At 36.3% G+C, this 27,780-nt stretch overlaps 1 protein-coding gene across 1 annotated transcript in view; it reads right to left on the bottom strand.

The window, feature by feature from the left end:
* The window catches only part of BRINP1 (BMP/retinoic acid inducible neural specific 1), a 90,726-nt gene that overhangs the window by 39,444 nt on the left and 23,502 nt on the right, over positions 1-27,780 (bottom strand). The window contains exons 3-5 of the mRNA XM_072430197.1: positions 19,474-19,643; positions 15,314-15,419; positions 1,974-2,210 (exon numbers count right to left, since the gene is read on the bottom strand). Of these exons, the coding sequence (XP_072286298.1) occupies positions 1,974-2,210; positions 15,314-15,419; positions 19,474-19,643 (513 nt within the window). The remainder of the gene's footprint in view (positions 1-1,973; positions 2,211-15,313; positions 15,420-19,473; positions 19,644-27,780) is intronic.

Genomic DNA, 27,780 nt, shown 5'->3' with positions numbered 1-27,780 from the left:
TATATATTTAAATATATATATTTAAATATACATACATACATACATACATATATACACACACATATACACTTCTGTATTAATTACAGGTAATAAGAATGTTATTGCTGAAATACCCTCATAAGGCCATAAATGAAATGTGAAAATTTATTTTTCCTTTTAAAACAGGCAGAAAATTAAATTATTCCAGAAAGACAATATCAAAAATCAAAGCGTTCTTTGTTTTTTTTAAATAAATAAAAAAAGTTATACCAATATAAAAAGAGATTCATAAGCCTAAAACTGAAATGTTAAAACAGCTCTAGGGCTCAACTGGTTAAAAAATAAAATCTCTCCACGGTTTTATTGATTCCATTTCCCAGCTTTGTTTATCTGTTTTATAAATATATTTTATTAAAGCGTGTTTGGAATCATTGTGGTTGCTAAAAATATATTCTGCTTTATATTCTGCATATAAAGCAATATATATCTATTTGTCAAGCTGATCTACGACATTACACTGGGAAATACCATGAATGCAAACATTTGATCGACCATGACACATGACATACTTTTGTAAAGTGAGACAAAGGACATTCACTGTCAGTGATTATGTGGCATATACATTTGTTTTATAACACAAATGTTGAAAGACAAAGAAAACACAGCAGGAGAAATAGGAAAATGGTGTGTCACATATGTTGACATTGTAGACATAAAATAGGAATATAGACAACAATAGATCCTATTAAACATATATGAACTGTCCGGAACTATTCACACATTGCGCATCTAAAAATCATGAATCTCTATGATGTGTTTTTAAAGAAAACATGTAGATTTTTTTCTGACTTCAATTGATTCTAGGCTTTTGGTATACCTCCTAATCAGTGCTTAGCCTGGGTTCTGCTAAAGCCTGGGGTGAAGATGACCAAATTGTATTACTTAACTGCAAAGGAGAATAGTATAGTCATCAAGGGGGCTTTCAATTTGGAGCTCTGTAAGCTCTGGTTGGACAGACCTACAAATCCTTTAAAAGGCAAAAAAGCTCCTAAGTATTTCATTTATGTATTTGGGTGTTTGCCTGAAATTCAGCATTGAAAAGACCAATTTGGAAATTGTTCTGAATTTTTTACCACTGGATAAGAATTTTATAAGGTTGATTAAAATTAATGGTGGCAATTAGGGCTTTGATCAGTGTACCATGTTTATATTAAAAAAGCCATCAGAAGCATATTATTCATTTGCAAATGCCTATTCATTTTTAATTTGGTTATGATCACCACATTTGAAGAACACCACCGATCTCCATCATGATCTCAAAATGTCAAGTTGGCCATCATATATATTTTTAAAACATTAAATGTTTGAGGGAAATTGTGTCTTTTAAGGCACACAGATATTATACATTTTTTCACAATTTTTTCAAGTAATTCATGCCATTATAAACCATATTTCAATTATTAAAAACCACTTTAATACAAAATGTTTAAAAAGCCAGATAAACTACAAAACAACTTTCTGTTATCACTTATTTACATCATACGTATGTGAGTGTCCTCATTGTGATTGTGAAATTGTGAATGGGCACTTAGATATAAATCAATTCTCCAGGAAGTCAGGTCTTAAAGAGGCATGGAGGACACTTTCTCATCATTGAGCTTGGTGGTACAAAAAATATCTGCTATTACTTGCCAGGAACTCTTTTTGACATTTATATTTTACACTTCACTCAGTCACTCTGTTTTTGCATTACATATTTGATATAGAATAGTTTTGCATTGTGTGCTACTTTTGAATGTACATTCTAGGAGGAGGATATCTCAAGTGCAGTTGTATTATATAGGATTATCCAACAAAGAAGAATCTTTTAAAAACACACCATAGATAAGAACTCTGCTGTTGAACAGTACAGTCTAAGCACAGAGGCGTGAATAGGTCCCCATTCATTGTTAAAAGAAAGAACATTGTGGAAATGAAAAAATAGGAATCCTCACCTGAGCTCTCAAAATCTTTGTATGCTTGTGCCCATGCTTTGCCCTGGTTAACCAACGTGTTCTCGATGATCTGGATGTCAGTGTAGGGACAGTTACATTGAGGGAAGGCTTCAGAGCACAAGCAGGAGCATTGATTGTTCCTGCACAAATATTCGCCTTCCCCATTACACATGATATAACTCAATGCAGCCTGAACAAACTTCTCCTGCAAGTACTGAGGCATAATGATCTGCAGACCTGAAGACAATGACATGATAAAGTGAAATTAAAAATAAAACATAGAAAGGTGTGAGACTGAATGGCAGGCATACATACATATCAAATTTTATTACATTGTTTACAAAATCACATTCCTGCTATCTACATTATAAGTACAAAGGTGTGTGGACAGCTGACGTTGAGCTTCACATTCCATAATTATGACCAGTACAATGAAGTTAGCTCATCTATGTGGTTTTAGGAAGCAAGATTTTGGAGGTAGTCTGTGGGAATTTTTCCCTTTACCGCCCAAGGAACATTTTTGAGGTCAGGTACTAATGTTGGATAAGAAGATCTGGTTTGCCATTATCCCAAAGGGGGTCCATGGTCAGGACACTCAAGTTCCTTTTCAACAAATTCATCATACCATGTCTTCAAGGAAATGGATTTGTGAACAGAAACACCGTCATTGTGGACCCAAAAAGGGCCTTCCATAAATAGTAACCACAAGGTTCATCTAAAACTTTTTATGTACCATTGCATGAACTTGTGCCTGATTTTTTACAACTTTTAACAATGGATGTGGCTGAATTGCCTGAACAATTTGGTGGGGTGTCCACACTCTTTGACCATATAATGTAAGGTAAAGTGGGCCTTTAATTAAAACAGAAGAATTTGACCTCTCCAGAGGCCCATCCACCTATCCAAACCATTTTCTCCTAGCAGATAAAATACACTGGGGTGACATTGCTGTCTCTTTAGTGAGATTCATGTGAAAGGCATAGCAGACAAAATAACAGTCTAGTCCAACAGTGGGACAGAATAATCAAAATCTTCAAGACTTGAGAAGATAGACTATCATGGGTGAACCTTGGTGAACCAGCAAACCTGGAATTGGTCAATGATTGAAAACGTTTGGCAAATAATAGAAAATTATTTTATGAAATCTAATCAAGGTTTGCTGGATCACCTGGGTCCAACCATGATAGTCTATCTTCTCCAATCTTGGAGAACTTAATAAACAAGGAACCATAGGTAGACGTTTTATTTTATTAAATGGTTATCTTTAAATCAACTTACCGTAAAAGTCCTAGGTTGTGCTATTTACTTCCTCCCCATGCAACAACACTAGATTAAATTTGAAGGAAAAAAACTACCTACCTTAGACCATGGCTCTCGGTCCCCTTATCTAGGGTCCAGTGACATCACCCACCATCTCATCAAATATTCTAAAAAGGCTGACGGTCCAAAGTTACATTTTGCAAGATTGTGCTCTGATGGTGAGTGATGTCCCTTGAACCTACATAAGGGAAACATAACCCATAGTTTTTAGGTGAAATTTTTTTATTTTGCTTTATTTTATAGGACAAAGCAAGCAGGGCAACATTAATTGTACCTTAAAAACAACTCAGGTAATTGATCAAATGCTGTTTTTCCCAAACGGGATTGGATATATATTAAAGTATTTATGCTCATATCACCTCTATAAAAATATTACATTTGTGACAAAAGTGTACTTTTTGTTCACCATAATCAATAAAGGTTTTTTTCCCAGGAACGGTCTAAATTCATTTAAAAACACAGGGAGGGAAAAGAAGAAGGATGAATCAATGCTTAGACTAAAAGTGTACCAGTGCCTGGACCATAAATTATTGACATGTTTTTAACAATCAGTAAGAGCTTTGAAGTATGCCATCCCTGACCTCTGTAGCTGCCTGTACTGTAATGCAATATATTTTCAAAAATCTTTCAAGATCACAACTGACATTTTAAAGATGATTTCTAATATCTTAGAAACACCTCTTGTGTGTTTTTCTTTGAGCATACAGGCAGCCAAATTTCTGATTCCATATATAGGTGGGAATAAATATCACATACCTCTGTTGGGAACCTTTGGATATTAATTTCTCAGCAATGTCTGTAGCTACAAAGCTGAATGAAGGTTTGTTTTAAAGCATTTTACACTTAATGTAGAATAGGTAGATACCTTATTGTACATAGTCCAGACATAATTTGAATCTTTGGATAACACAGGTTGTAGTTCAAGATATTGTTCCAGGACATTGTAGAATCTTTTGTGTTTTGTCACTCGTCCAAGTAATTTTTTTGTTCTTTTGTGCATATATTATATTAAAAAATATTTGCATATTGCATGATTTTTAGAACCAACCTAAACCAGCTAAGCAAAGCCTAGAAAGCAGTGAAAAGGGACCTAGTGATCCGCCTAATGGCTAAAACTGCAAATACAATATGTATATGTATATGCATGTCCCAACACATAAAGAAATGGACATACAAGTAGTGATATTATCCTTATGTGTCCTGCTGTCCAAGCTTTAGATCTGTGTTGTCTACACGGGCTAAAAAATCTTCATTATCAAACGCATTTTGGAGAAAATTGGATATCTGGCACCCTTTTGTGTGCTGTAGTGGCTTTTTGCCTACCACTGGAGACTGCCCTTATAAAGTAGTGATATAGCAGCTGGCAAATGGGACCACAATGCCCAACAGATTAACCAGGCTGGGACAGTGTCAGACCATGTAGCTGTCAAAAATAGGAAAAGTTGCATCCTCTGCATCCATTAATGTTGGTAAATCTAAGACCATAAAGATGGCTAAAACTTCTCTGAGGAAGTGCGGTGGCACCCATTGTGTGGTGCCGCAGTAAAAACCTAGTTCCTGTTATAGGAAAGTACAGTGTTAAATTTACTCTTGCATGTTTTATATTGCAGTCAGCACTGCTCTTCACATCTACAGTATGTAAATTATAATTTCATGATATATACCCAATTATAGTCAATGTCAATCTGCACATGCCTGGAACAAGTAGATAAGAAGACAGACTCACATTTTCTAATAGCAATCTCTATAATGTTATATCCATGCCCCAGCTAAGCAATCAGTCTCTACAACACAATTTATGACATATCTGGAAAGTTTATTTGGCTGAATCTATGCTATCATAAAATTTATATATAGGTATATACAGCCTTCTATGAGAAGCTGACAGCATTGGAGCCTGCTATCACTAAGTCAGATTTCCCCCTACAGTACAAGACATACTGACTATCATTAAATGGACAAATCAATATTGCAAGTGAGAGTTTAGCATATAAATTATTACTACAATCTTAATGATGACCAGACAGTTCCTGAGGTATATAACCATATGGTCATAAGACCTTTTAAACACGCATCATATAAATATGACTTAGTGTGTCAAACAAAGTGATGAGCAATAATTCATCTATTTTTTAATTAAACGATGGGAAAAAGCAAAAGTGTCAGATCCTATTTAAAAATATGGATTGCTTTAGTGCATTTGTGGGTCCGTGTTGAGCTGGAAAATCTCATTCATTAAAATTGTTGCCCAGCATTCAAGTGAGGTCCACAAATTGCTGCACCTTTTTTCAGGGTCAAACCACACACTCTATAGATCATCGCCCTGTGGAGCAGCAAACGTGCATTCGGGTGCCATTAGGAATGGCACCACATCCTAAAACGCATGATATAGGCATTATTACTTGGCTGCAGTAAATGGGCCCCTAAGTTATAGCATGTCTAAAAAGGGGATCTTTTATGAACTCCAGGTAGTACAAAAGTTTGTCTATACCCCACATAATCACTACTTTTGCTGTTCAGCTTCATCAAGTTGTTCCCATAGTGGAAATTTAATGGAGAATTGTACAAGTTTAGCAACCTAATATGTTTTAAAATTAGGGAATTTTTTTTTTTTTATAAAGTATGGTTTTTTTATTACTTGTTATTATATCACTAGTTGTTTTTACACGTCTTCAAATCCAATCTTCATTTTTCTAATACTAGATTTATGAAAGGTCAGATTTTCAATAGTGGCAACCAATGTTTTGGGTGCTGAACCAAAATTCATCAAAAGTGCTGATCCTCTGATTGGTTGTCATGATTGCAAGAAAAGTAGAGTACATGGCCAACTGATCTCCACTGAGGTCTATTTGGTGATCTAAAAAGGTGATGGGACCTTATAAATTCGTTGGCACTAGTAAAAATGCCAGTGCATAATAAAAAATAACCACCGATAATATTGATGATCAGCTGAAAGCCACTTGCATGAAAATTAAGTTTAAAAAGTTTTAAATGTCTTTTAAATAAATTCAAATGTACATAGACAATTCCAGTACCAGTTTATCCTAACCGATTAACCAACAGTGATTAGCCAATGTTATCTCAATTCTGTAAACGCAGCCATTCTCAACCATGACGCTGTGGAACCTCGTGGTTTACCCAGAGGTGTCTAGGAGCTCCTGAAACCTTGCCCTTCTCTCCAGCCAGCAACAGCTTTGCCCAGGAATCCCATTCACTGTTTTCTTTCCTGGTCTGAACCATGTGACTTCCTAAGAGCTGCAGACACTTTAAATCTACTGGTGAAGCTGTGAATGCCTGAGCTGCCTCATCTCCAGCACTCCCTCTGGTGGTGGGGTATGTCACCTGCTGGTCAGATGGTTTCACCTATATAAGGAACTGTCTGACAACAGGATGTTTCCTGAACAAGGAATTTTCCAGGCTCTGATTCCAGGTCACAACATTCTCAATCCTAAATCTGTTCCTGATACTTTGGTAAATAAACCCTTGCTCTGACCTGACTCAATTTTCTGTTCTCGATTGCTGACTGCCCTGACCTTCTGCTCTTGTGCTGCGCATTGGTCTTAGCCAGTCAACAAACCTTGTGTGTATGGGGGGAGGGCAACCTGGGTACCACCTTCTAAAGTCCAAAATCCCTTGTGGGGTGAGCTGGTAAAGCCTGAGGCTGGTGTCTTAGGCTCTGCCTCCCGTATACATCCTTGCCAAACAGGCTGGTGAAAATGTTGTCAAGGATAGAAAAAGGTTAAAAAAGGCGGCTCAGAGTGCTTTATCCCATGGAACCTGTCATTGAAGCAGATGGTGGTTCGATCATTCCTGGTTTGGGTTCCTTTATTCTCATTTGGGTCCCCATGGCACCACTGCAGGTCAACTATAAATTAAATTTTTTGCTACTCTTCCTAATGTCTTCTATTAACCCTTTAATAAAAGATCTCTCTAAATGATAGACAATCAACAAAACCAAATTATTATGTTGCATTTGGGGAATGTCTTAATTGTATTTACTTACCTTGAAGCTCTCGCTGGGATCTCACAATGTTATTAGATTAATGCACACAGATTTACAATTCTAATTTATTTTATGCAGATTAGCTCCGCTTTTTAATTGACCTGACGGATGTTTCATTCTCTAAATAATTTCTCTTCTTACTCCCTACAACACAAACTGGATCGCTGGAAGTAATGGTTTAAGGCCATGACTGGGGAACTTGGCAGACTATGTCATGTTCTGTCAAATGATGAATGTTTAATCTGTAAATCTTAATAATGAAATTTATTTGATTTGGTTTATTAACTTTAATAAAATAGTTTTCATTTATTTGGGTGCAAAGGTGCAAAAAAATTTATGCTGAGTCTGCCAAAATTTCAGTGCTATCCTGTGCACACTCCCTGTAGTATGCCAAGTCTTATTAATCCTGGTCAGCCCCCCTCTGTGGACTACAGAACAGATGCCTTTATGTTATATAAATAGGGAGATAAGAAGGGAAGCCACAGTCATAACACACTTCCTAAAGTGTAAAGTGACAATCCTTCATAGAGACAGTAAAATTAGTTTTTGGGTTTTTTTGTGTGGGCATGGGGGCTTGAAAATATTTTGAAAGCTATTTAATACCGTTATTGTGAGGTATTTTAGGAATTTGTCCAGAAATCCTCCTCCATTTTTTCGAATTGATACATTTTAGGGACTAGTTCTAATGTAGCTGTATGTAAAGATTTTTTAGATAGAACTGCTATATTGATTTTTTTTTGTTGTCTGAATCCTGCTGCGGAGATTATCCGCATAATTTACTCTCTTTACACTCCCCTGTCCCTATTCTGTTACAGGTGTCACCATATTCTTCTTTTTTCTCTTCTTTGTTTCAATCTTTGGGCATTTTGGCCTGTAAAAGCTTGTGGGAGTTAATTCATTCCTAGCAGCTGTAGAGGAAGCCGGGATGCACCGGGTATCTGGACTACCATCTTTTTTGACAGTCAAAGAAAGCAATCAGGCAATTGAGTATGTTTTATTGGATAAGAGACATCACCTATCCATTTCCTAAATAAAGCCCTGCCTGGTCACACATTTTTACAGTAGAACTAACAGTTTTATTTTTATATCCTTGAGTTGCATTAGGAAATGTGAAAAAACCTTTACAAGGTTGGGGAATTCCCATAGAAGAAATATTTGTCTCCTTGCTCCAGTGATGATTAGAAAAAAATATGGATTTCCCTTCTCTTTCCCCTTTTGGTGTCAGTGGCTACAAAGACATACAGAAGGTCAAATATCCACATCCCAGAATGATATAAAAGTTCACTTCAGAGCAACAACTAAGCTGGTCACTCAGTTACTAGTGTGTTGACTAGTCCACCTCATGCCCTAGAGCAGGGGAAAACTTTATGGCTCAGGGGCCACAATGGGTTTTAAAATTTGACGAGTCGGACCAGTATCAGATGGATGGAGATTGTATGAACTGATATAAATTAGATGTAAAAGCCATTACCTAACAGTAAAATAAAACTTTAATTCAAATTACTTTCATTTTGAGCAGAAACAGAGTTATTGTTCACCTTTTTTTGCCAGTGGACAATTTTGTGCCAATATTTGATTGGTCAGATTAAAAAGCCCAGTTGGCTGTAATTTTCCCACTGCCTGGTGGAGAGTGACAATGCTGCACTTTGAAGTAGTGAGTGTCACCATAGAACGGGACATGTGTTCCTGGAACGACCCTAAGAGCAAAATTAGGGGATAAAAACACCTGAAACTAAAAATCTAATGGACTAATCTAACCTAAGGACTGGAAAGGACATAAAGAAGAAAGCTGTGCTGGGAAAAATATGTGGCATGGCAATGAGCTAAACTTTATGAGCAACTTTTGGTCTAAAACTTTCCCTAACAAATTTCCCTTACATCCACATAAGTAATCTGGCTTCTTCAATATATTATTCTTCAAACTCTAAAAATGCTAAAGTCAATGAAATTGAGTTCATCTTCGTTCAAAAAGCCACTAAAACTTGCGTCTATGGGATTATCTGAAAACTATTTAATGAGGATACTTTAGAGTGCCTCAGTGAATATAAACAGGTTACCTTTAGCATTCTTTTCAAATAACTGCATCTGTATAGATGAGATCTGCCTACTACATTTACAATGCATTTCATGTTTATTGAATTCCTTTATCAACCAATTGAGTTGTATTTATACTGTGCCTCTTAGAAAAGAATCCCTCTGACTGTACATTCTATTAAAGGAGATGTAAACCCAATCACCAAATCTTATATGGCCTTTAACATGTACAAAGGGAACCCTGTCACAAATAATATTAAAAGCTTCGATAACTGTAGAAAAAGGCAAGCTGGCACATTTCTGGTGCCAATGCAACCAATTGCAGTTTTTATTAACTCATCCCCTGTATAGTCCACTGGCAAAACAACACTTCCAGATGTTCAGTTCTTCACTGTCCAACCTTATTCACTTTATGACAGTTCTTCACTGTTTGACCTTATTTTAGCAATGTATCTTAAAAATACTGATAACCGAGCTAGTCAGTCAGTGCTCCCTTTCCAGATAACAGAGTGCTGCAGGAGAAGCATGTGTATTCAAACACGCAAGTAGTATGTCCCTGCCCGACTTTTTAAGTTGGTGCTTTGACCAAAATCATCTGATTGAATGTTGTGTGGACATGCAAGAAATGTGTCTAGGCATTTAATGTCTGCAAGGCACTTTAATGTTATGAAAAGTTGTGTGGATGTGTAAGGAGAGTCTCCAGGCCTGTCTGGCTTTATAGACTAGAGCTTTGACCAGATTTACTTAATGGAAAGTTGTGTGGATATGCAAGGAGCATGTCCAGGTCTGTGTGGGCCTAGAGACTGGTAGACTGGACTCATCTAATGGAAAGTCTTGCAGACATGCAATGAGCATGTCCAGGCCTTTTCAGACTTATAGATCAGTGATTTGACCAAGTTGTTGCTTCGTAAAAAGTTGTGGGTACACAAGTGTGTACAGGCTTGGCTGGGCCTATAGACAGGGACTTTGAACAGAGTGTCATCTTATAGAAAGTGGACAGATTGCTGTCATGCACATACATACTGCTCGAATAGGCAAAAAGCCTGGACAGGCCAAGCTGTGTAACTAGGCAAGAAGCTAAACATTTGAATTGTTTGTATTGTTATGTTAAACAACATCTGCATTGAAAGAATGTTTCAATAAACAAAAGTGGGGAAAAAAAACTCTAAAATGTGGTAATCATTCATAAAAGTGACAATTTTGTCAACTGATAACGAATTTTATGAATGAAGGAAAAAGTTCTCTTATTTCAGCAGAAATAATACAACTTTGGTGCCAATTGCGTTAATTGCTGGTTTTAATAATTCAGCTTAAAATGGGACCTTCAAGTGCCCATTTTGACATCCATTTCACAAAAATGGTCCATTGTTTTTACCATCAATAAAACCCACCCTGAAAATGCCAACCAGCAATCATTGGAGCACATGTAGACATGGAGGAGATTGCTAAGAGGTTGCAAAATAAATAAAATATAAATTGCCTATGATAACCAGGGCTTTAGTAAAGATTAATGCCCTTCAGCTTGGATTTACTTCTATGATGAGGTTGAATTGAAAGAAAAAATAAAATATCTTTCAGTCTAAATCTACTCAACATTAATTGAAAGAGGGTATCCTAAGGCGTATGAGCAGCTTTACGTTCTGCTTAGGTCTAATGGAAATGTTTAAGCCCATCCGCTTTAGAAACCTTCCAAATTCCATAAGTACAATTATTCTTCAATTTTCAATTCTATAGATCTAATACTCAATAAATTGTTCAGTCAGATTGTAACATTGCATATGGCTTGTGACCCACAAGGACTTTTGTTAATTAGGTGACACAAAAAGGTTTCTGTCATTAACCTCTCCACTTTGTAACATGTCAAAGCAGGTTATCTATTATGTAAGCTGTCAATGTAAGACATTTTAACATCCAAGGAGAGTGGGTGAAGATCAATGTGAAGATCAATGGATTATCATACGGATTAGTCAATACAATAATTAAGCAATACCAAGTAGAATGTGTCTCCCCTCCAAGAGGTTGAGAAGTGTGTATACAATTCCAATTACAATTCCCTTTTATTTACTAGATTCAAGATTATTTGGACATGGTTTTCACTAATAAGGCATATTCACACCAATTGGTGGACATTTGACCATCATATGTACATAAGGTTGTTGGAGATCCCATTTGGAGAAACCATTGGTGTCAGCATGGAGGTGGCCCCCATTTGTGTCTACACCAGTCTCCCCACTTCTAGGAACAATTTTTACAAAAATTTTGGAGTGGACCTGTCTAAAAGTGTGTCCATCAGGCAATATGTTGGTCTCTAACATCCCTGGTATAAAGCAAGATCCACACCAGCATCTGAATCAAATGCCAGGTAAACTAAAATGAGGTGTATCCCAATTTTTGTAAATGATGGTTACAACCATTTACAACCAACATTAAGAATACCCTTTTGAAAAACCATTGGTGTTATTATGGAGTTTGCCACCATTTGTGGTCACATCACATGTTGGGAACACTGTTCACAAATTTTGGAGTAGGCCTATCTAAAAGTGTGCCCATCAGTGAATCTGGAAGTCCCCAATGTCCCTTGTACTTGATTAAAAGGCAAGGTTCATACAATCACTAGAATCAAATGCCAGGTCAATGTGGTAACGCTTACATTTGTAACATTGGGCCACTGTAGGTTCAAAATGAGGAGCGTCCCAATTTTGGTAAATGGAGGTTATAACCATTTCCAACCAACATTAAGAATCCCCTTTAGAGAAATCATTGGTGTAAATATGGAGCTGGCCCCCATTTGTGGTCACACCCGCCTGTACCCTGCTGAGAACACTTTTCACAATATTTGGAGCAGTCTAAATGTGTGACCATCAACCAATCTATTGGTCTCTAACGTCCCTTGTACTTGTCTATATGGCAAGGTTTACACCAGCACCAGAATCAAATGCTAGGTCAACATTCTAGAGGCCATTGTAAACTCAAAATAAGAAGCACCTCCGATTTTGTAAATAGTGATTACAACCAACATTAGGAATCCCATTTGGAGAAACCATTGGTGTTTTTAAAGAGTTGCCCCAAACTCCCTCCCTTAATTTTTGGTCACACCAGCTTTTACTTTTTCTGGGAACACTTTTTACAAATTTTTGAGCAGAGCTGTCTAAATGTGTGCCCACCATCCAATCTATTGGTCACTAATGTCCCTTGTACTTGTCTATAAGGCAAGGTTCACACCAGCACCAGAACCAAATGCCAGGTCAACGTTGTAATGTTGGGTCACTATAAGCTCAAAATGGGGAGCTTCCTAATTTTTTGTAAATGACTATTACAACAAAAGGCTTTCAGGTTGATTAGATGGCCTGAATGCAATGTCCTCCTGACCCCCAGTCAACCAGACACCAGAGGTTAAGGTCAGTTTGAATGATACAATAGAACCTTATTGAATGATTTCAATTGATGTTCATCAAATGTTTTCCCAAGAATATTGAATGCCAGGAAAATGTTGAAGTTTTGATGCTAAATTGAACCTGGCCCAGTTGTTGCTTTATGAAGGAACTAACGCCTAATACAAGCATTAAGGGTTTCTTGATTTACATATTAGGATACCAGTTAGTATGTACAACTAATCTAAGCCATCAGCCTTGGCCGGAACCCCCATAGTTAATCATATTCGAGTGGTAAGTAACCTACACTTTCTTATATTACAAAATGCAAAATATGATTTATTTTTTCAGGCTTCGTTTAATTAAATTGATGGTATGTAGTTAGTTCAATTTGCATTAGGCAGAAAGGAAATCAGGCATTGACAATAATAGGTTTCACGGAACCATACTGGATGAAGTATACAAATAGGTTGAAAGTCAATGCTGAATTAACAAGGAATTGTATTGTCTGGAGCTTTTGTTAAATTCCGCCCAAGTGCACATTATGAGGTATTAGCGTATTTTTAGAAAGTAATTTTTGGCTTTTATACGTTAACGTGCTTGATGTTCTGCATTTTTTATACTTCATTCAGGGGCATAACTACATACAATTGGGATAGTAAAATTTTAATGGTGTAACCTGGCCACACAGCAAATGTTAATGGGACCCCATGGAGACCTTTTTTCTAATTTAAGGCTTTTTACAAACTGAACTTGCTGATTTTACAAGGTAATTTAAAAAAATGTTTTAAAAAGCATGTTGTTTTTGTGTAAATCAAAGATAACATCTGGAAAAGCGTTTTCAAGCTGCCTTTCAAATTTTAAGTTAATTGCAATGCCTTTGAACATTGTATTGTCATCAAATTTGCTGGCGTGGGAAATAAGTCAAGGGGACCTATGAGCAACAAATGGAAAAACAAATTATGTAAATAAGATATGGTCAAAACAATGTATTTTCTAAGTGTGCCTTACCGATCACTAGACATGTTCAGATCAGCATGTAGTTTTTCTGCAAAAACAGTTTATCTCAACTTTACTCTTAACTTTGATTTATGAAAATACAATAATCTTTTTTAAATTTTTGTTTGCACTTACGACACCACAAATACAGCAAAAGTAGTTTTTGCTGAGTGAGGTAATTCATTTTCTATGGTAACTGATTTACTGCTAAAGCAGCACCCCTTTATTTTTACAGCTGAAAGGTGCATGTATTTTCATTTGTGTTTTGCAAGAGAGAGCTCTGATAACAGATTTCAACATTCTTCTGCACTTTTTCCAAATTTTTACCACTCGCCTAATAAAAGTGTGATCACATTGTGTAGGGTGGCCATCAGTACCCTTTGATTGCTGCCAATCTACAATTCCATTCACAGTGCAGTATTGGATCACCAGAATAAATCTCTAGAAAAGTAAAGTTTGCGGGGCCATAAACTTGCATTGCAGCTACATAATGCAAAGTGGAGATCAAGGCAAAAGTGATAAACAGAGATGAGGAGAATGATAAAATCAGCTTTGAATCAAATCCAGTTACAAAATCATACAGGATTTGGAAATCCCAAGTCAGTATTCAGATTTTGGTCAACAAAGGTTTAAATGGCCTAGCTCTGGAGCTCATTTTTTATTTATTGACCCAGCAAATCTATACTGGCGGAGCCATATGCTAAACCTGTATGATTCAGCCATTCCAGTCAGGCTGCACTGATTCCATTCTTGATGTTAGCTGCAGAGCTCTAGAAAAGATGTGGACAGATGTGGAAGCCTATTGTTAAATGATTATGAGAGCAGGCACTTTTGTCCATGTGTGGGATATCCAAATCCTTGTTAAAAAAAAAAATGGAGACAGGCATGCCAATGTAGCAGACTATGGTTGGATGATTCCGAGAACAGGCTCTATTGCCCGTGCTCAGGATATCCAAATCCCACATCACAATCTGAGGTTGGAATAGTTCAGATCTAAATGAGAATTAAATCTTATTGGTGTTTTCCAATCATCACTCTAAACAAACACCACAGACCTCTATTGTGGCATTCGGCACCCGAAAAATGGGCAAATGCTTTTCAACAATCTGGTTCATACTTTATAAATTTGCAGGGACACATGGTACAATAGTAAAAAGTAGCGTTTGTTTTAAAACTGGTCATAATTCATAAAAATGAAGCTTTTGTAGACTGATTGGTTTTATGAATAGGGCAGTCTGTATGGTATTACTATAAAACCAATTTTCTAGTAATCATCCTGCATTGAGCTTCTATGAATGACCCCAGTACCTATAATGTTGTAAGTTAAGTGAAATTATTCTGGTGGCAGCACAAATAAATTAGTTGATGACTAAAACTTATTTCAGATTTTCTATTAAAATTTTGTGAATAGACTTTTCTGAGTGCAACCTGCAGAAATTCATCCAGGGCTCATGCACATAAAAACAAGAAATTGTAATTTATGCTTACCAAATAAAGAATAAAAAAATATTATTTCCCCCAAAACATATATATATATATATATATATATATATATATATATATATATATATATATCCTTCCATTGACAGCTTGAACAAATTCATATTACTCACCCTGAAGATGCAGTTTGCTTTCTGTGCTTTGTAACAGCACCGAACTGACTGAATCGAGATTGTCATAGCTGCTACATCCCAGTGGGCCGGTACGAGTTTCTGTGACCTGCAGAAACACAATGAGATAGTAGAAAATCTAAAAACACATTATTCTTCTCATAAAGTCCAAATAAAACACCAAATCAAACCAGGCAAACAGATCTGGAATATTCCCAGGTGGGAATGTAATGGGAATGTCTATTTCCCTCTTTTAGAAAAAGAGCCCATTGTGTAGCTGTGCTTATCTGTAGTTGTCAACTATTTACGCAGTCAGCAATTCAGTTATTTCCTGTTAACAGGTCCTACACTTGTACACCACCTTCTTTTTGTGAGTCCAGCCTTCTAACATAGAGACATGGATTAGGTGAAATATTAGGATCATAGGAAGTGAATCCTGGCAATTACTGTCCATCCAACTTTGGCCGCCACATGGTGGCACATGAACAATCCACCCTCTGGAAATTTTAGGAAATGAGTTGCAGTGCACCTTACAAGCACATTTGCCCCACAAAACAGATATTCTGTCTACCCCTGCTACTATACACAGTTTGTATTCAATTATTACCTTGATTGCCTGATTTGCCTTGTTTAGTTTTGTGTATAGTCGGGCTTTAAAAAGAAATTCACCCTAAATGTAATACTTGCAACTGGCTCATTATTCTGTATTCCAGAGAAATCACTTGCTGGTTTTCAGAATTAATCTTGGCCCTGTCATAGCAATACTGGGAGCAGATACACCTCAAAAGTCCAAGGCAGCATAACAAACTTACAATGAGTCAAAAATGAGTAAATGTTTGGTAAAATTGATTTTGCTTTGAGCAAAATTTGGCAAATGTGGTAATTAACATTAACAATTTGTCTAAAAAAAAATTAAGATGGAGGATTTGGTTACTTTTAGGATAATTTAGTTTATTTCTCCCACAATCTTAATATTTGTGTTTATCACACGTCCTAGTATTTGTGGTTCTTATCATTGTGCTCTCCTGCTTTATCTTTTTTTTAGAGTTTTTTTTTTATACAGTTTATTTTATTGTTGTTTTTTGAATGCGTCCTTTTTGTTTTTGTTAAATTATTATAAAAAGTGTTAATCAGGGGTAACTTTGGCACAACAACAGTTATTTATTACAAAAATAAATAGATGACAAAAAATAAAAAAAATGAAATATTACAAAAAAAAATAAATATATAAAAATGAATGTATGTCAAAATAAAATATTTTAATAATTATGAAGAAAACATCTAAAACATATATAAAATCTAAAAATAAAACTAAATTAAAAAAATAATAATTATTCAGTCCTACATTTAATAAAAATCATTACACATTTCATGTGTATTAATTGGCATACATCTACAGCTGATACTTGCTATATCTCATTCATTTTCTATATAAATTGCATGGGATAGTTGTTGTTTATAAAAAGAGACCGTGGATTAGATTTACACTTTACAAACTTGGAATGAAATTGGTTTCAGATGGATTTAATTTGGGCCGATTCCAATGTAATAATAGAATCGTAATTTATATTACATTGAGCTAATGGTTGATACCAAATTTGTGTACTCGCAGTTCATATTTTATGAAGTCGGTGTTAATTAAAGTGCTGGGAGATTACTAATGAGTAATTTTTTAATTGTTTTTCATGTGTTAGAGTTGGGTGTTTACTATATAAATCTTGTGGAAAACGTAAACATAGATATTTTTCAAAGGTGACTATCTATGCTAGCGCATCTGGAAAGCCATTTATTTATAGAGTTGTGTTTATTAGCCTTAGGTTGGAAAAGTGTAAGGCTGGTATGTTTTTCACATAGTACATTTTTTAGATGTACAGCTTTTTGTCTGTTCCATTCAAACCCTTTTCTTCCCCAGTTCACCCCTTTCTTGGGGCTGTAGGGCTTTGCTTTTACCAACCCTTATTAAAAAAACAGATTGCCTGGTCAGATGACTGGAGGTAATCTAATAAAAGGTAATGCACGTGCCAGAGTTCATTCATATTTTATATAAACTAATCCTAACCATGTTTCAAGCCACAAGTCCAACAAGTTCAACCACTAAGGAAATATTTATACTAGAAACCTTCATATTCTAGATAGAACCATATATGCACCATTGACCCAGTGGAAGACAAAAAAAAATGTAGAAAAAATGGTTTAATTTACACCAACAGGGAAAAAAAATTCCATTCTGATTCCACAAGCCAATTGGATTTTCCCTAAATCAAGAGTGATTGGTGTCTTTCCTCTACCACTTGTAGAAAAGAAAATGTCTGATGGTAAATCCAGAGGATATTTAGCGCCATGGAGCTTAATTTCACCTGCAAAAAGGGAATAAAGAGTCTAAATAGGACCATGATAATTGTTTTGCTACAGATTTGCAGCTCTTTATTTGGGATCCTGGCACAGAGTGTCCTGAATGGAATAGGTAGGCCAGGCACACCATCCCATAACCAGGCTAGAAATTGGTAATGGCTCTAGAGCACCTTGCTAATGATGATAAAAGGATGCAGGTCCTTCGGACTGGGGGGGAGTTGGTGCCTGAAACCAGGTGGCTCAGGTGGAAAGGCTGCAGGAGGTCTCCTATTGTTTAGGTCTGTAGCTCTGAGAGAGAGCCAGGAGACTAAAATGTGTGAATAAAAATGGGGCCGGAAATTGGAAATGAAGTCTGAAACACCTCTCTGCAGCAAGTGTGTTTGGAGCTAATCCCTCACACATTGACAATCTTTCTACTGACCACTTAGAAAATACTATTAGCAGTGGTTTCTTAAAACCATTGGTTCCTCGTTGGTGGAGAAAGGCACTATAATCCAAAGCAGGGGCTCCCTGCCAAATACCGATTTTAAAAACTCATAGCGCTTGAGTATATGGAATCAGATTTTTCATTAAAGAAAAAAATTGAAATAGGATTCTCTGCAATATTGGACCTTTATTCAAAGTGAAAAAATGAAGGCATGTAGACATATCAAGGAATCCGTTGGGGGTCTGTAGTCGTAAAAGAGAAACCTTGTTCTAAATATTTCTTATATACTACTTTCTTTATACTATATAGGATAAAGAAAACACAAAATAAAAGATTACATTGCACAGCACAAATATTCTATCAGAGGTAAACAGATACATCTCCCAGTAGTATTTCATAACATGTTCACATCCTGTTTCACAACAGAGATTTATAGTGATAGGCAAGATAAATAAATTAGGTTGAGGTGGTATCAGAAAACTGAAGTCGAAACAAAGAGAAACACAATGGATTTCTAAACTAGATACTTTACAACCTAAAAGGTTTAACATTGATTTAGATTTATGTTTCTTCTTATGACTAGTGACCATTTTTTTACATTTATTCTTTTTATTACAGATATTTCACGTATTTCTTTTTCGGTATGGGCCTATTCTGCACAGCGCTTTTGTGCTCTTGATGATCAATGTCAATGTCATGGCAGTGGTTCTATTATTTTATTGCTTCTTTTTATCTTTTTTTTTTATCTAATGAAGCATTGAAAACCGAAGCTTTTCCCTCCATGAAATCACCCATGGGTTCTGTACATATAAACTTTGCAAAGCTGGGTAGTATTCATAGTATGTTTGGTCTAAACCTATTAAAACTAGGGAATATATTTCCGAACTAGATTACCTGTATTAAAAAAAAAAAAAACTTTCAATGCTTCCCATCCCTGGTTTGATGTACTTTGTAATCTTTCTATGTATATAATAGCTGGATAACATGGTGGCTATGGCTCTTATAACCTGTAACTATGATTATGGGGCTGCAAAATGGACCAAAGACCAGCTATACCGTAAGGGTTTTCTCCTGTCCATTCTCTAATTTTATCCAGAATCCCTACCTTTTTCTTACACATGCACAAAACGCATAGAATATCATAAAACCTTTAGTGGTTAGCCCATCAAATTCACCCTAACTCAAGTAACTTGGGCCCAATTTTGTTATCAACTGCTGGTAGAGCAATTTTTTTATTTACTCACTCAACGCTATCAATTTGTCTTATGATATTCTTTAATATTATTATTATTTAATCTCTGATATAATTTTATATCAGTACTGGTTCATACTCTTTCACTTTATAAGCTCAATTTTACTTTAACGAAGTTCTATGGCAAAATACCTTGATGGCTCCTGATGATATTTGGATCTCATGAAGTTTTCTCATGGTTCCATCCCTGTCTACAAAATAAGATGATGCCAAATGATGTAAGGATTCTACACTCTGACTTCCATTTCCAACGTGACGATCCAATCGACCTTTGTCCATGTACATAGTCAATGCTTCTTCCCCTGTAAAGAGTCAAAACGTATCAGATGAGTGTATTGGTTTAGATGCCCCATTTTTACATATTCATAATTCATTCATAATTAAATACTTTTGATTACATTCTCAGTCTAATTGCCTAGAAAGCAGATTGTGCTAGAAATAAAGAACATTTAATTACACAAACCACGACACCAACACAGGCATAACATGATGTTCATTTTTTCCCTAGCATATACCTAATCAGGGCATAAATCTCAATTTGAACATTGAGAACAAGACTTATTGTCCTTCAGATTGGGTAGAGCAGGCCAACACCGTAAGCAAATGGGACCATCATTTAAGACGTGTTCTGTTTCCCAAACTTCTGGTTAGAACATACAGATTTGGAGAGCAGGAATCTTTACTAATAGTATCGTGCTGGCGAGCAATTAGTAAGCTTGTGGATTGCAAACTGTAATTTGTCATGGATATGACCCTGTTGACTCCAGTGCTTGCATTCAGCCTGGTCTTTGCTTATGACCCCACCGGTAAAGTCTGTTGAGGTACTCAAAACTTAGAAATATGGCCACGTTTAGGTGAGTCAAAATCTTGCTGCTCCTGATAAAAAACTGAATGATCACCTTCAGAACTCAAAACCAGTTTGAGGTTCCATTTTCAATATGAATGTAATTTGTATAATCACAACAGGGATTTGATGTTCGGGAAAGAAGAGAGTGTGCTTGACCTTGGTTCATAGGTCATTGGGCACTCTACAGGCTAGTAAGAATGTCACTGGCATTCTTTAGTATCCACAAGAGCAGGAAAATTGTGACTTACCATAGACTGGGATCATAAACTCTTTTAACAAGTTTAGAGAAAAAAATCAGTCATTTGGTAACAATGCTGGAAATACCCCGAACAGGCCAGTCTGATAATTCATCATTAACAATATGGTCCCTTTACAAAGGCAATGAAAACCAGTAGGTGCTGTGGAGAAACTATGTTATGCTCGGTTATATCCCCTGGTCTATGCCATCTGGGGTGCCTCTCTGGTGCCAACTATCTCTGTTAGGTGAATAGCTTGTATGGGAATGAGAAACCCACAGCAGAACAGAAGTGACAGATGGTCTGACGTAGTAATAAAATGATTCAGGGAAAGCTTTACACTCAGGTGTAGTCACTGCTAACAAGATCCAGTATAGAATGGGGGGATTTGACCATATTTGTATTGGCAATCTATAGCACAATATATTAGCTATATTCTATAGCTGTATTATTTTGTGTCCGTTATACCAACTTGAATTTAAGGCATTCTGGTGAAGAATGGTTTTATTAATCAAGCCCAGCTTCTTGCATAACCCAGGGTTGTTGACCCTGGATCAAATGTCCTTTAGTAAGTATCTACTATATTTGGTATACTTGCTCAATACCTTGTGACCTTCTTTGAGAGACTTCCCAGACTGCATAGGATGCTACCCAATTGCCCCCTATGTCTTGCAACTTCTCCCCAACCACCATTCGGACAGGATTCTGCCTTTATGCCAACCTTGAATTAAGAGCTTTCAATCTTTCTACATCACCTGCTGTTTTTTTTACCATACAATCCCATAACACAACCTAGATAGGAGCCTGGGAGGCCTGGATGGCACCATTTGGCTTAGCCCCTGTGAGCAGACCTATTTGCAGACCTATTCCACCAATGACTATATAACATTTTTGGCCAAAGGGTTTCTATAACAAACAAGAGACCTTTTGCGGTATTCAGTAAAGGACTTGTTAGTATCTTTCAAGCCTGGATGAGTAAATGAATGATAAATGACATGTAATAATATACAGCAACTATATCATTTTCCAAAAACCCAGATTTTAATACTAAAAATCAACTTTTGTGCTGCAGTCACACTTCCTTTTATTTATCAAGTCTAAGTCGTTTCTTTGCCCTTTAACTCAACCATCCCGTAGAGTATTAAACTTTTAACATGGCGCGTCATTTATTATCCAGCTGCAGCATAACATTAGCATAAATTACTAATCTTCCAAATAACCATTTCAACAACTGATTTAATTATTTTTCCCCACAGGTGTTCCGTCCTACAATTGTCTTCAACGTATGAAGCTGCAAATTCTGTGGGCCATGCTAAGTATTGATGCGATCGGGGTAAAGGTGCTGAGGGCAGGAACACAAGATATTGAGGATCATAAATCTATCTGCTGTTTTAATATGTAAGTTATGTTTCATATGTGTGTGACACAAAAATATTATATTTTTGTTTTATTTAAATGTATTTGTTTATATCATTAATAATTTACCTTAATTTTGGTGGTGGTGTCATTTGTTAAACTGATATTTTTTCCCTTTATTTAAAGAATATGTAATCCCAAAACAAAGAGTATATAATATTGCACATTACTATTCCTTAGATATAATAATTGTATCATTTTTTTGGCTTTTTTTTTCTTATTAGGACAGGGCAAACGGGGCAATGGCCCAGGGGCAACTATCCAAACCATCACCCCAAATGGCTAAATGGAAGGAGGTACACAAAACTGGCATGCTGAGCATTTTCCCATTTTGTCCCTGCATAGCGGGATCGGGTGCTGTTATCCTTAGATATGATAAGGATCTTAGGATAATGGGGACAGTGTAACTAACAGGAGTGCAGCATGAGAAGCGATCAGTTTACAAGGCTTCTGACAGAATCAATGGGGATTATTTGCATATATCAAACAGATATACCAAAACACTTTCATTTACATATTTAGAAAAGTTCATTGTTAGGGTTTGCATAATTAATATTTAAATAAATCATGCTTCTTTTGGAATACTGAAAGGTCATATTTAAGGAGGAAGGAAGGATTGAACTGTACAGAGCTACAGGAAGGGAAGGTCAAACTGCAATACTTTAACATTGTAGTCACAAGCTGAAAAGGCTACAAGCAAGAATAGACAATTGTGTATACAGCCAACTCTGAGGTACCAGAATGTCTCCTAAAAGAGGTAATAAATACCTGAAAGTGTTGCCCTTAAAAAAGTGGACTAATGGAGAGTGTCTAAATTGCCAACCAATGATGGGCACCCAAAAATGACCCTTCCACTCCTAAACGAAGAAGCATGAAGACTTGGGATGTCAGTTAGAGGGGGCATTTTTGGGAGGGGGGACTTTATCATGACTTCAGTTAGAGCAATGTTTTTCAACCTGGGTTCTGTGGAACCCTAAGGTCCCTCCAGAGGTTGTTAGGATTTCCATAAGCAAAGAGCAGTTTGTGCCCCTCTATCAGTTTAGGTGACACCAATGATCTTTTATGGATTTCTGTAAGGGTGATATTCTTCCCAATGGTCAGCAATGTAGCCACACTAATGTGCTGTGATCTGTGTATATATATTAATTATAGAAAGGGTTCTTCCATATTAAAAAGGTTGGGAAACAGTGATTTAGAGTATAAGGCTACTGCACTATTGGGAATGGCAGTATGAAGGGCACTCAGCCATCAATTGAAAATATTGGGATATAATTTAGATTTTGCAAATGCAGGCCAAACATCCAAACATCTCTGCATTCCAATGAAAGCCATTCAGTCCCTACATTTTGTCCTCTACTATCCACCAGATGGTATTTACAAACCAATTAATTCATTTGTTCAGTTGGAATAAATTTCTTTCATTTAATTTTTCAAAACTTTCCTGCATGACTTTTTAACATTTTTCAGGCCAAAATATGGCAGGAAATGGCGGAAAATAAGTTGCCCTTTATATAAAATATATATTACCCTATTAAAATAACTCATATTGTATTCAGATTAAGCTCCAGTGTCCTTTTACCATCGTATGCAAAATTTTCTTTTAGTTGTGCTGAAAGAAGACTGTAACAGAATACGAGGGAATCATTAGACGGTGATTCCCTGATCAGTTGATAGAGTCAGTCAACTGCAAGGAAAGCTGCACTGACATGTTGCCTTTGTAGATAACCTAATGTTAGGTTAATATCTTTGGTAACCCTTTGCTATATATTTAAGGTAAAGATAAATTTTATTTTTACACAGTATTTTTTATAGCTTTGACATATTACGCAGCGCTGTACAAAGCCCAAAGTCATGTGACTAGCTGCCCCTCAAAAGGAACAATCTAAAGTCCCTACCATAGTCATATATCATTATACAGTCTAGGGTCAATTTTGGGGGAAAGCTAATTTACTGCGTGTTTTTGGAATGTAGGAGGAAACGGGAGAACCCAGAGGAAGCCCAAGCAAGCAAGGGGAGAATCTGCAAACTCCATGCAGAAAATGACATGGTCAAGATTCATACCTGGGACCTAGGACAGAGTGCTAACCACTGAGCCACTGTGCTGTCCCGTATTGAGATAGCAGAGTAATAAATAGGCACACATAAAACAACAAAACAATTTCAAAAATTCCCCCTACCAATATACATTTTCCCATTAAACCTTGCACTATGTCTGTCCTCAGCCACCAGTTTCACTGAAATATTTGCTTGTTCTGGCTTAAAAACTGCACAGGATGGCACAATTCAGCCACGCTGTGAATCTGCAAATATCTTTGTGGTAGCCAATCAATGTGCAGAATAAGCTATATTTTATTTTTAAAAGAAGATATTTGAGAATCTCTGCTCCGTGCTCACATCTGTAGGTCAGGCTGAACCACCTTGTACCTTATGATGCCTTTTGAGCAGCTGCTGCCCCCACTCCTGCTCAGAGTTTAGAGAATTCTAATCAGATTTAGGAGATCATGGACAAAAAAAAAGAAAAGAAAAAACAGACCCAGATTTTAAAGGGCGTCTGATAAATTTTTTTATAAGTTAAAGTAAGAGAGTAAGTGCAACACTTTCATGTATTGATTACACTGATCATCCTGACAATGCTTTCATCTGCTATTCTCTTTTAAAGGATGAAGCCACCATTGTTTAGGCATCATCCAGTTTCACTGTGTGAGATGTTGGTTTGCAGATGACATACTAATTTAAATTTCAGTGTCTGGACATTTCTTTGCTGTTTACACTTATTCCTGATATAGATCAATACCTATATCCTTTTCCTTGTCCTTTCACCACATATCAGGCAGATATGTGTAATGTCCAGCCTGGGGGGCAACCATAGCACCCTTCCAGTGGAGGAGTAAATGTAGTCACACATGGACAAAAGGTGTTCTTCTTACAGGATCAGGAAATAAAATAGGATCGGGAATACAGAAGTGGAAATAGATTTTAAAAAGTGATTTAAAAAGTTCCTGTATGTGTTTTACATACTGATTCCTCAGGAGAAACACCATATAGTGGTCACAATTCATCAAGTAGCATCTCAACCTGTGAGCTTACCCTGAAGGGGAACAAAGGGACTTTCTTAACAACTCGACCAGTCCATGGTAAAGTGTGCTCTTTCCTTATGTAATCTCCCAGACTCTGACCATACATGACAGGGCAGTTTCCATAATTCAATATTAAATTAGGATGTACATTATGGGTTGTGACCATTATATGGTGTTTCTCGAAACACATAGAGGAATACTCTGTGTTTGAAGTATAAACAACCTGTAAAAAATTAACCTGTATTTTATCTAACCTGTATTTTATCTATCTAAAAACAAAGAGCCGTCACCATAATAAAGTATGGGTTTTAATACACTTCAAATCATGGTGTTTTTAAGACTGGATGGCTGAAAGAGTTCCAAAACAAATTAAGAAGGGATTGTATTCACTTTACTGTTGACTAGGTGCTTTAGGAGGGTACCCAAAGATGCTTATTTTCTAGTGCCAACCTATGATGGGCAATAATACCTTCAACAACTGTAGTATACACACTATATGCTACAGCTTTATCTTCAAATATCTGTTCAATTAATGCCCATAGATCCCTTTTGTCAAGAGCAACATATCCTTAAAGCCTGTGGCTACAATTCATGCTCCATTCAGAATGTCTTCATTGGTAGCCACCCCATTGAACTGTACAGAGCTAAAGCTATAGGTAACACCCCAAAGATACACAATACATAGAATCTTGGGGTATGTAGTTTTTTTGGACAGAAAGCTGGCATTGCAGATTGTTCTTTACTAGTTCTTAATGTGAGGGTTGTGGTTTTAGATCTCCATTAGGAGATTGTGTCAGACTATGAGTGAGATAAGTATTAGGAGATTCCCTATACAGATTTTGCTTTATTGTAGCTTGTATCCAGTTCAGAATTGATCCCATGGTTTATTCTTTGTACAATTAGGCAATCAGTAGAATAACATCAGTGCAGACCAATATAACAATGCTTTTTTTTTGTTATCTATGTAATGAAGCATTCTTCTGTTATCTATAGAATATTTATTCCCTACTTTTGTACCAGCAAAGGTGGTTCAGTTCCAGGATATTGGGAATATGACAAGCAATGCTCAGGAAGTAATATTTAGATGGTCATGATGTGATATTATAGGCAGGATCGATCTAGAGACATATCATATTCACACGAAAGATTGGCATCCTCCAGAGATGGTCTTTATCAATAGAATCACAGCATGGGGCCCTCGGAATTCTAATTATTTGAGCCCCTTTTGAGGTTTTAGGGGTAAGGGGTCACAGTGGGGTCTTTTAGACACAGTAGGGTCTTGTATATGAGGAGATTTAAGATATATCCCACAGATAACTTTTTTTAAGTACTACTCTAGTAGTTGCCAAGCCGGTTGAGCAGTTAAATACCAAATCAAGAATAATGTCTTTTTATGGCAAACTATGATAAAAACTGTTTAATTAAGTTATCTCAATTTAATGTTGCTTACAATGACCTTCACCCACTTAATAATGTTTTCCCTTTTCAGACAAAAATCGAAAACCTCGAGTATCTATTGATTAGGCATCCTCTGGTTTATTACATTCGTGTATGCAATCACCGACACCCAAGTAAGACAATATTACAATTCACAACCTTTACCTAACCTTATTTGAGTGGAAACCTGTTTTATCCACTTTTTGCATTCCTCATATATATATTTATATATACTCTTATTTCCTGGCTCGAGCGTCCAAATCAATTCCGTCAAGAGCCTCATATCTTAGAATACTTGCCTTGAATCAACACGGCTAAAGTGCTCAATCTTTGGCTTTAACAACTTCAAGTTTGTCTTATATCGACATACATCGAGTTATGAACTATATTATGGTTATCTAGTAATTCATTGCTTACATAATGTATTGTCACAATTTTTTAAGGTCTTCGAATCCCCTGAGGAAGTCCACTGGGGCGAAACACGTTGGGAACAAGACCGCAATTATGTGTTGAATATTATTACGAGTTATAAGGTCTGTTTATATCTTGGCCTCCAAAGAATTGTAAAGAGCCTATTACTCACTTATTTGAATAGGATCTTGTCACATTGATTATGAGATGATAAATTATATATGCTTTTTGTACCATCATTTTTTCTCTTGCTTAATGATTACTAATAAAGGATTTTAACAGTAGGGTCTTCCACATTCCCCTTATATTTGACCATGATCCCCACCACATAGCAAAAGCCAATGACCCTTTTTTGTATTATGGCATACATATTCCTAAATGTCAAGGTTAGATATTAATCCATCCAACTTCAATCAAAAATAAACTGATATTAGTAAATTAGGGAAAGGGAATAGTAGATAATGGACTCCATTTTTTATCCAACACGTTTCCTGGATCAAAGTTGGCTTTTTAATTGAAAGTCCCCTATGTTAGTGTTGGTATCCAAATATCATAGAATGTTTAGGAACAATTAATGGTAAGAATCTTAATTTGTGTAAAGGGAGAGGCAATATGGTCCTCAAAGGTGACAAAAGATCCAGTTGGCAAACAAGCTTAAGGATTCACTCACACCTAATTGTTGTGGGAAAGTACACATTATTGTGTGTGTTACCACAACATGTTATGTGTGTTAATGCATTACCATGCCAATGGTACCCTAATGCATTAACCTATGCAGATGCATTGCAATGAATTACAATAAATAGGAACACATCTGTTACTTTTTTTATGTTATGAAGTATATATATTACATGCATTTTAATAGAGTCCCTTAGGTAATGTGCTTCATCATGCATGTGGTGGACAAGTGTGAATATGCTTTTAAAAGTGGTACAGTGGGCCTTGCCATTAAAATATGAAACCACTCGAATAACTCTAATGTAGATATTGGTACAAGTATTGGGATAAGTACATT

Source organism: Pyxicephalus adspersus, chromosome Z (assembly GCF_032062135.1).
Source record: "Pyxicephalus adspersus chromosome Z, UCB_Pads_2.0, whole genome shotgun sequence".
Taxonomy (NCBI): Eukaryota; Metazoa; Chordata; class Amphibia; order Anura; family Pyxicephalidae; genus Pyxicephalus; species Pyxicephalus adspersus.
The sequence above is the reverse complement of the archived record's forward strand: the minus strand, read 5'-3'. Positions and strand labels throughout refer to the sequence as shown.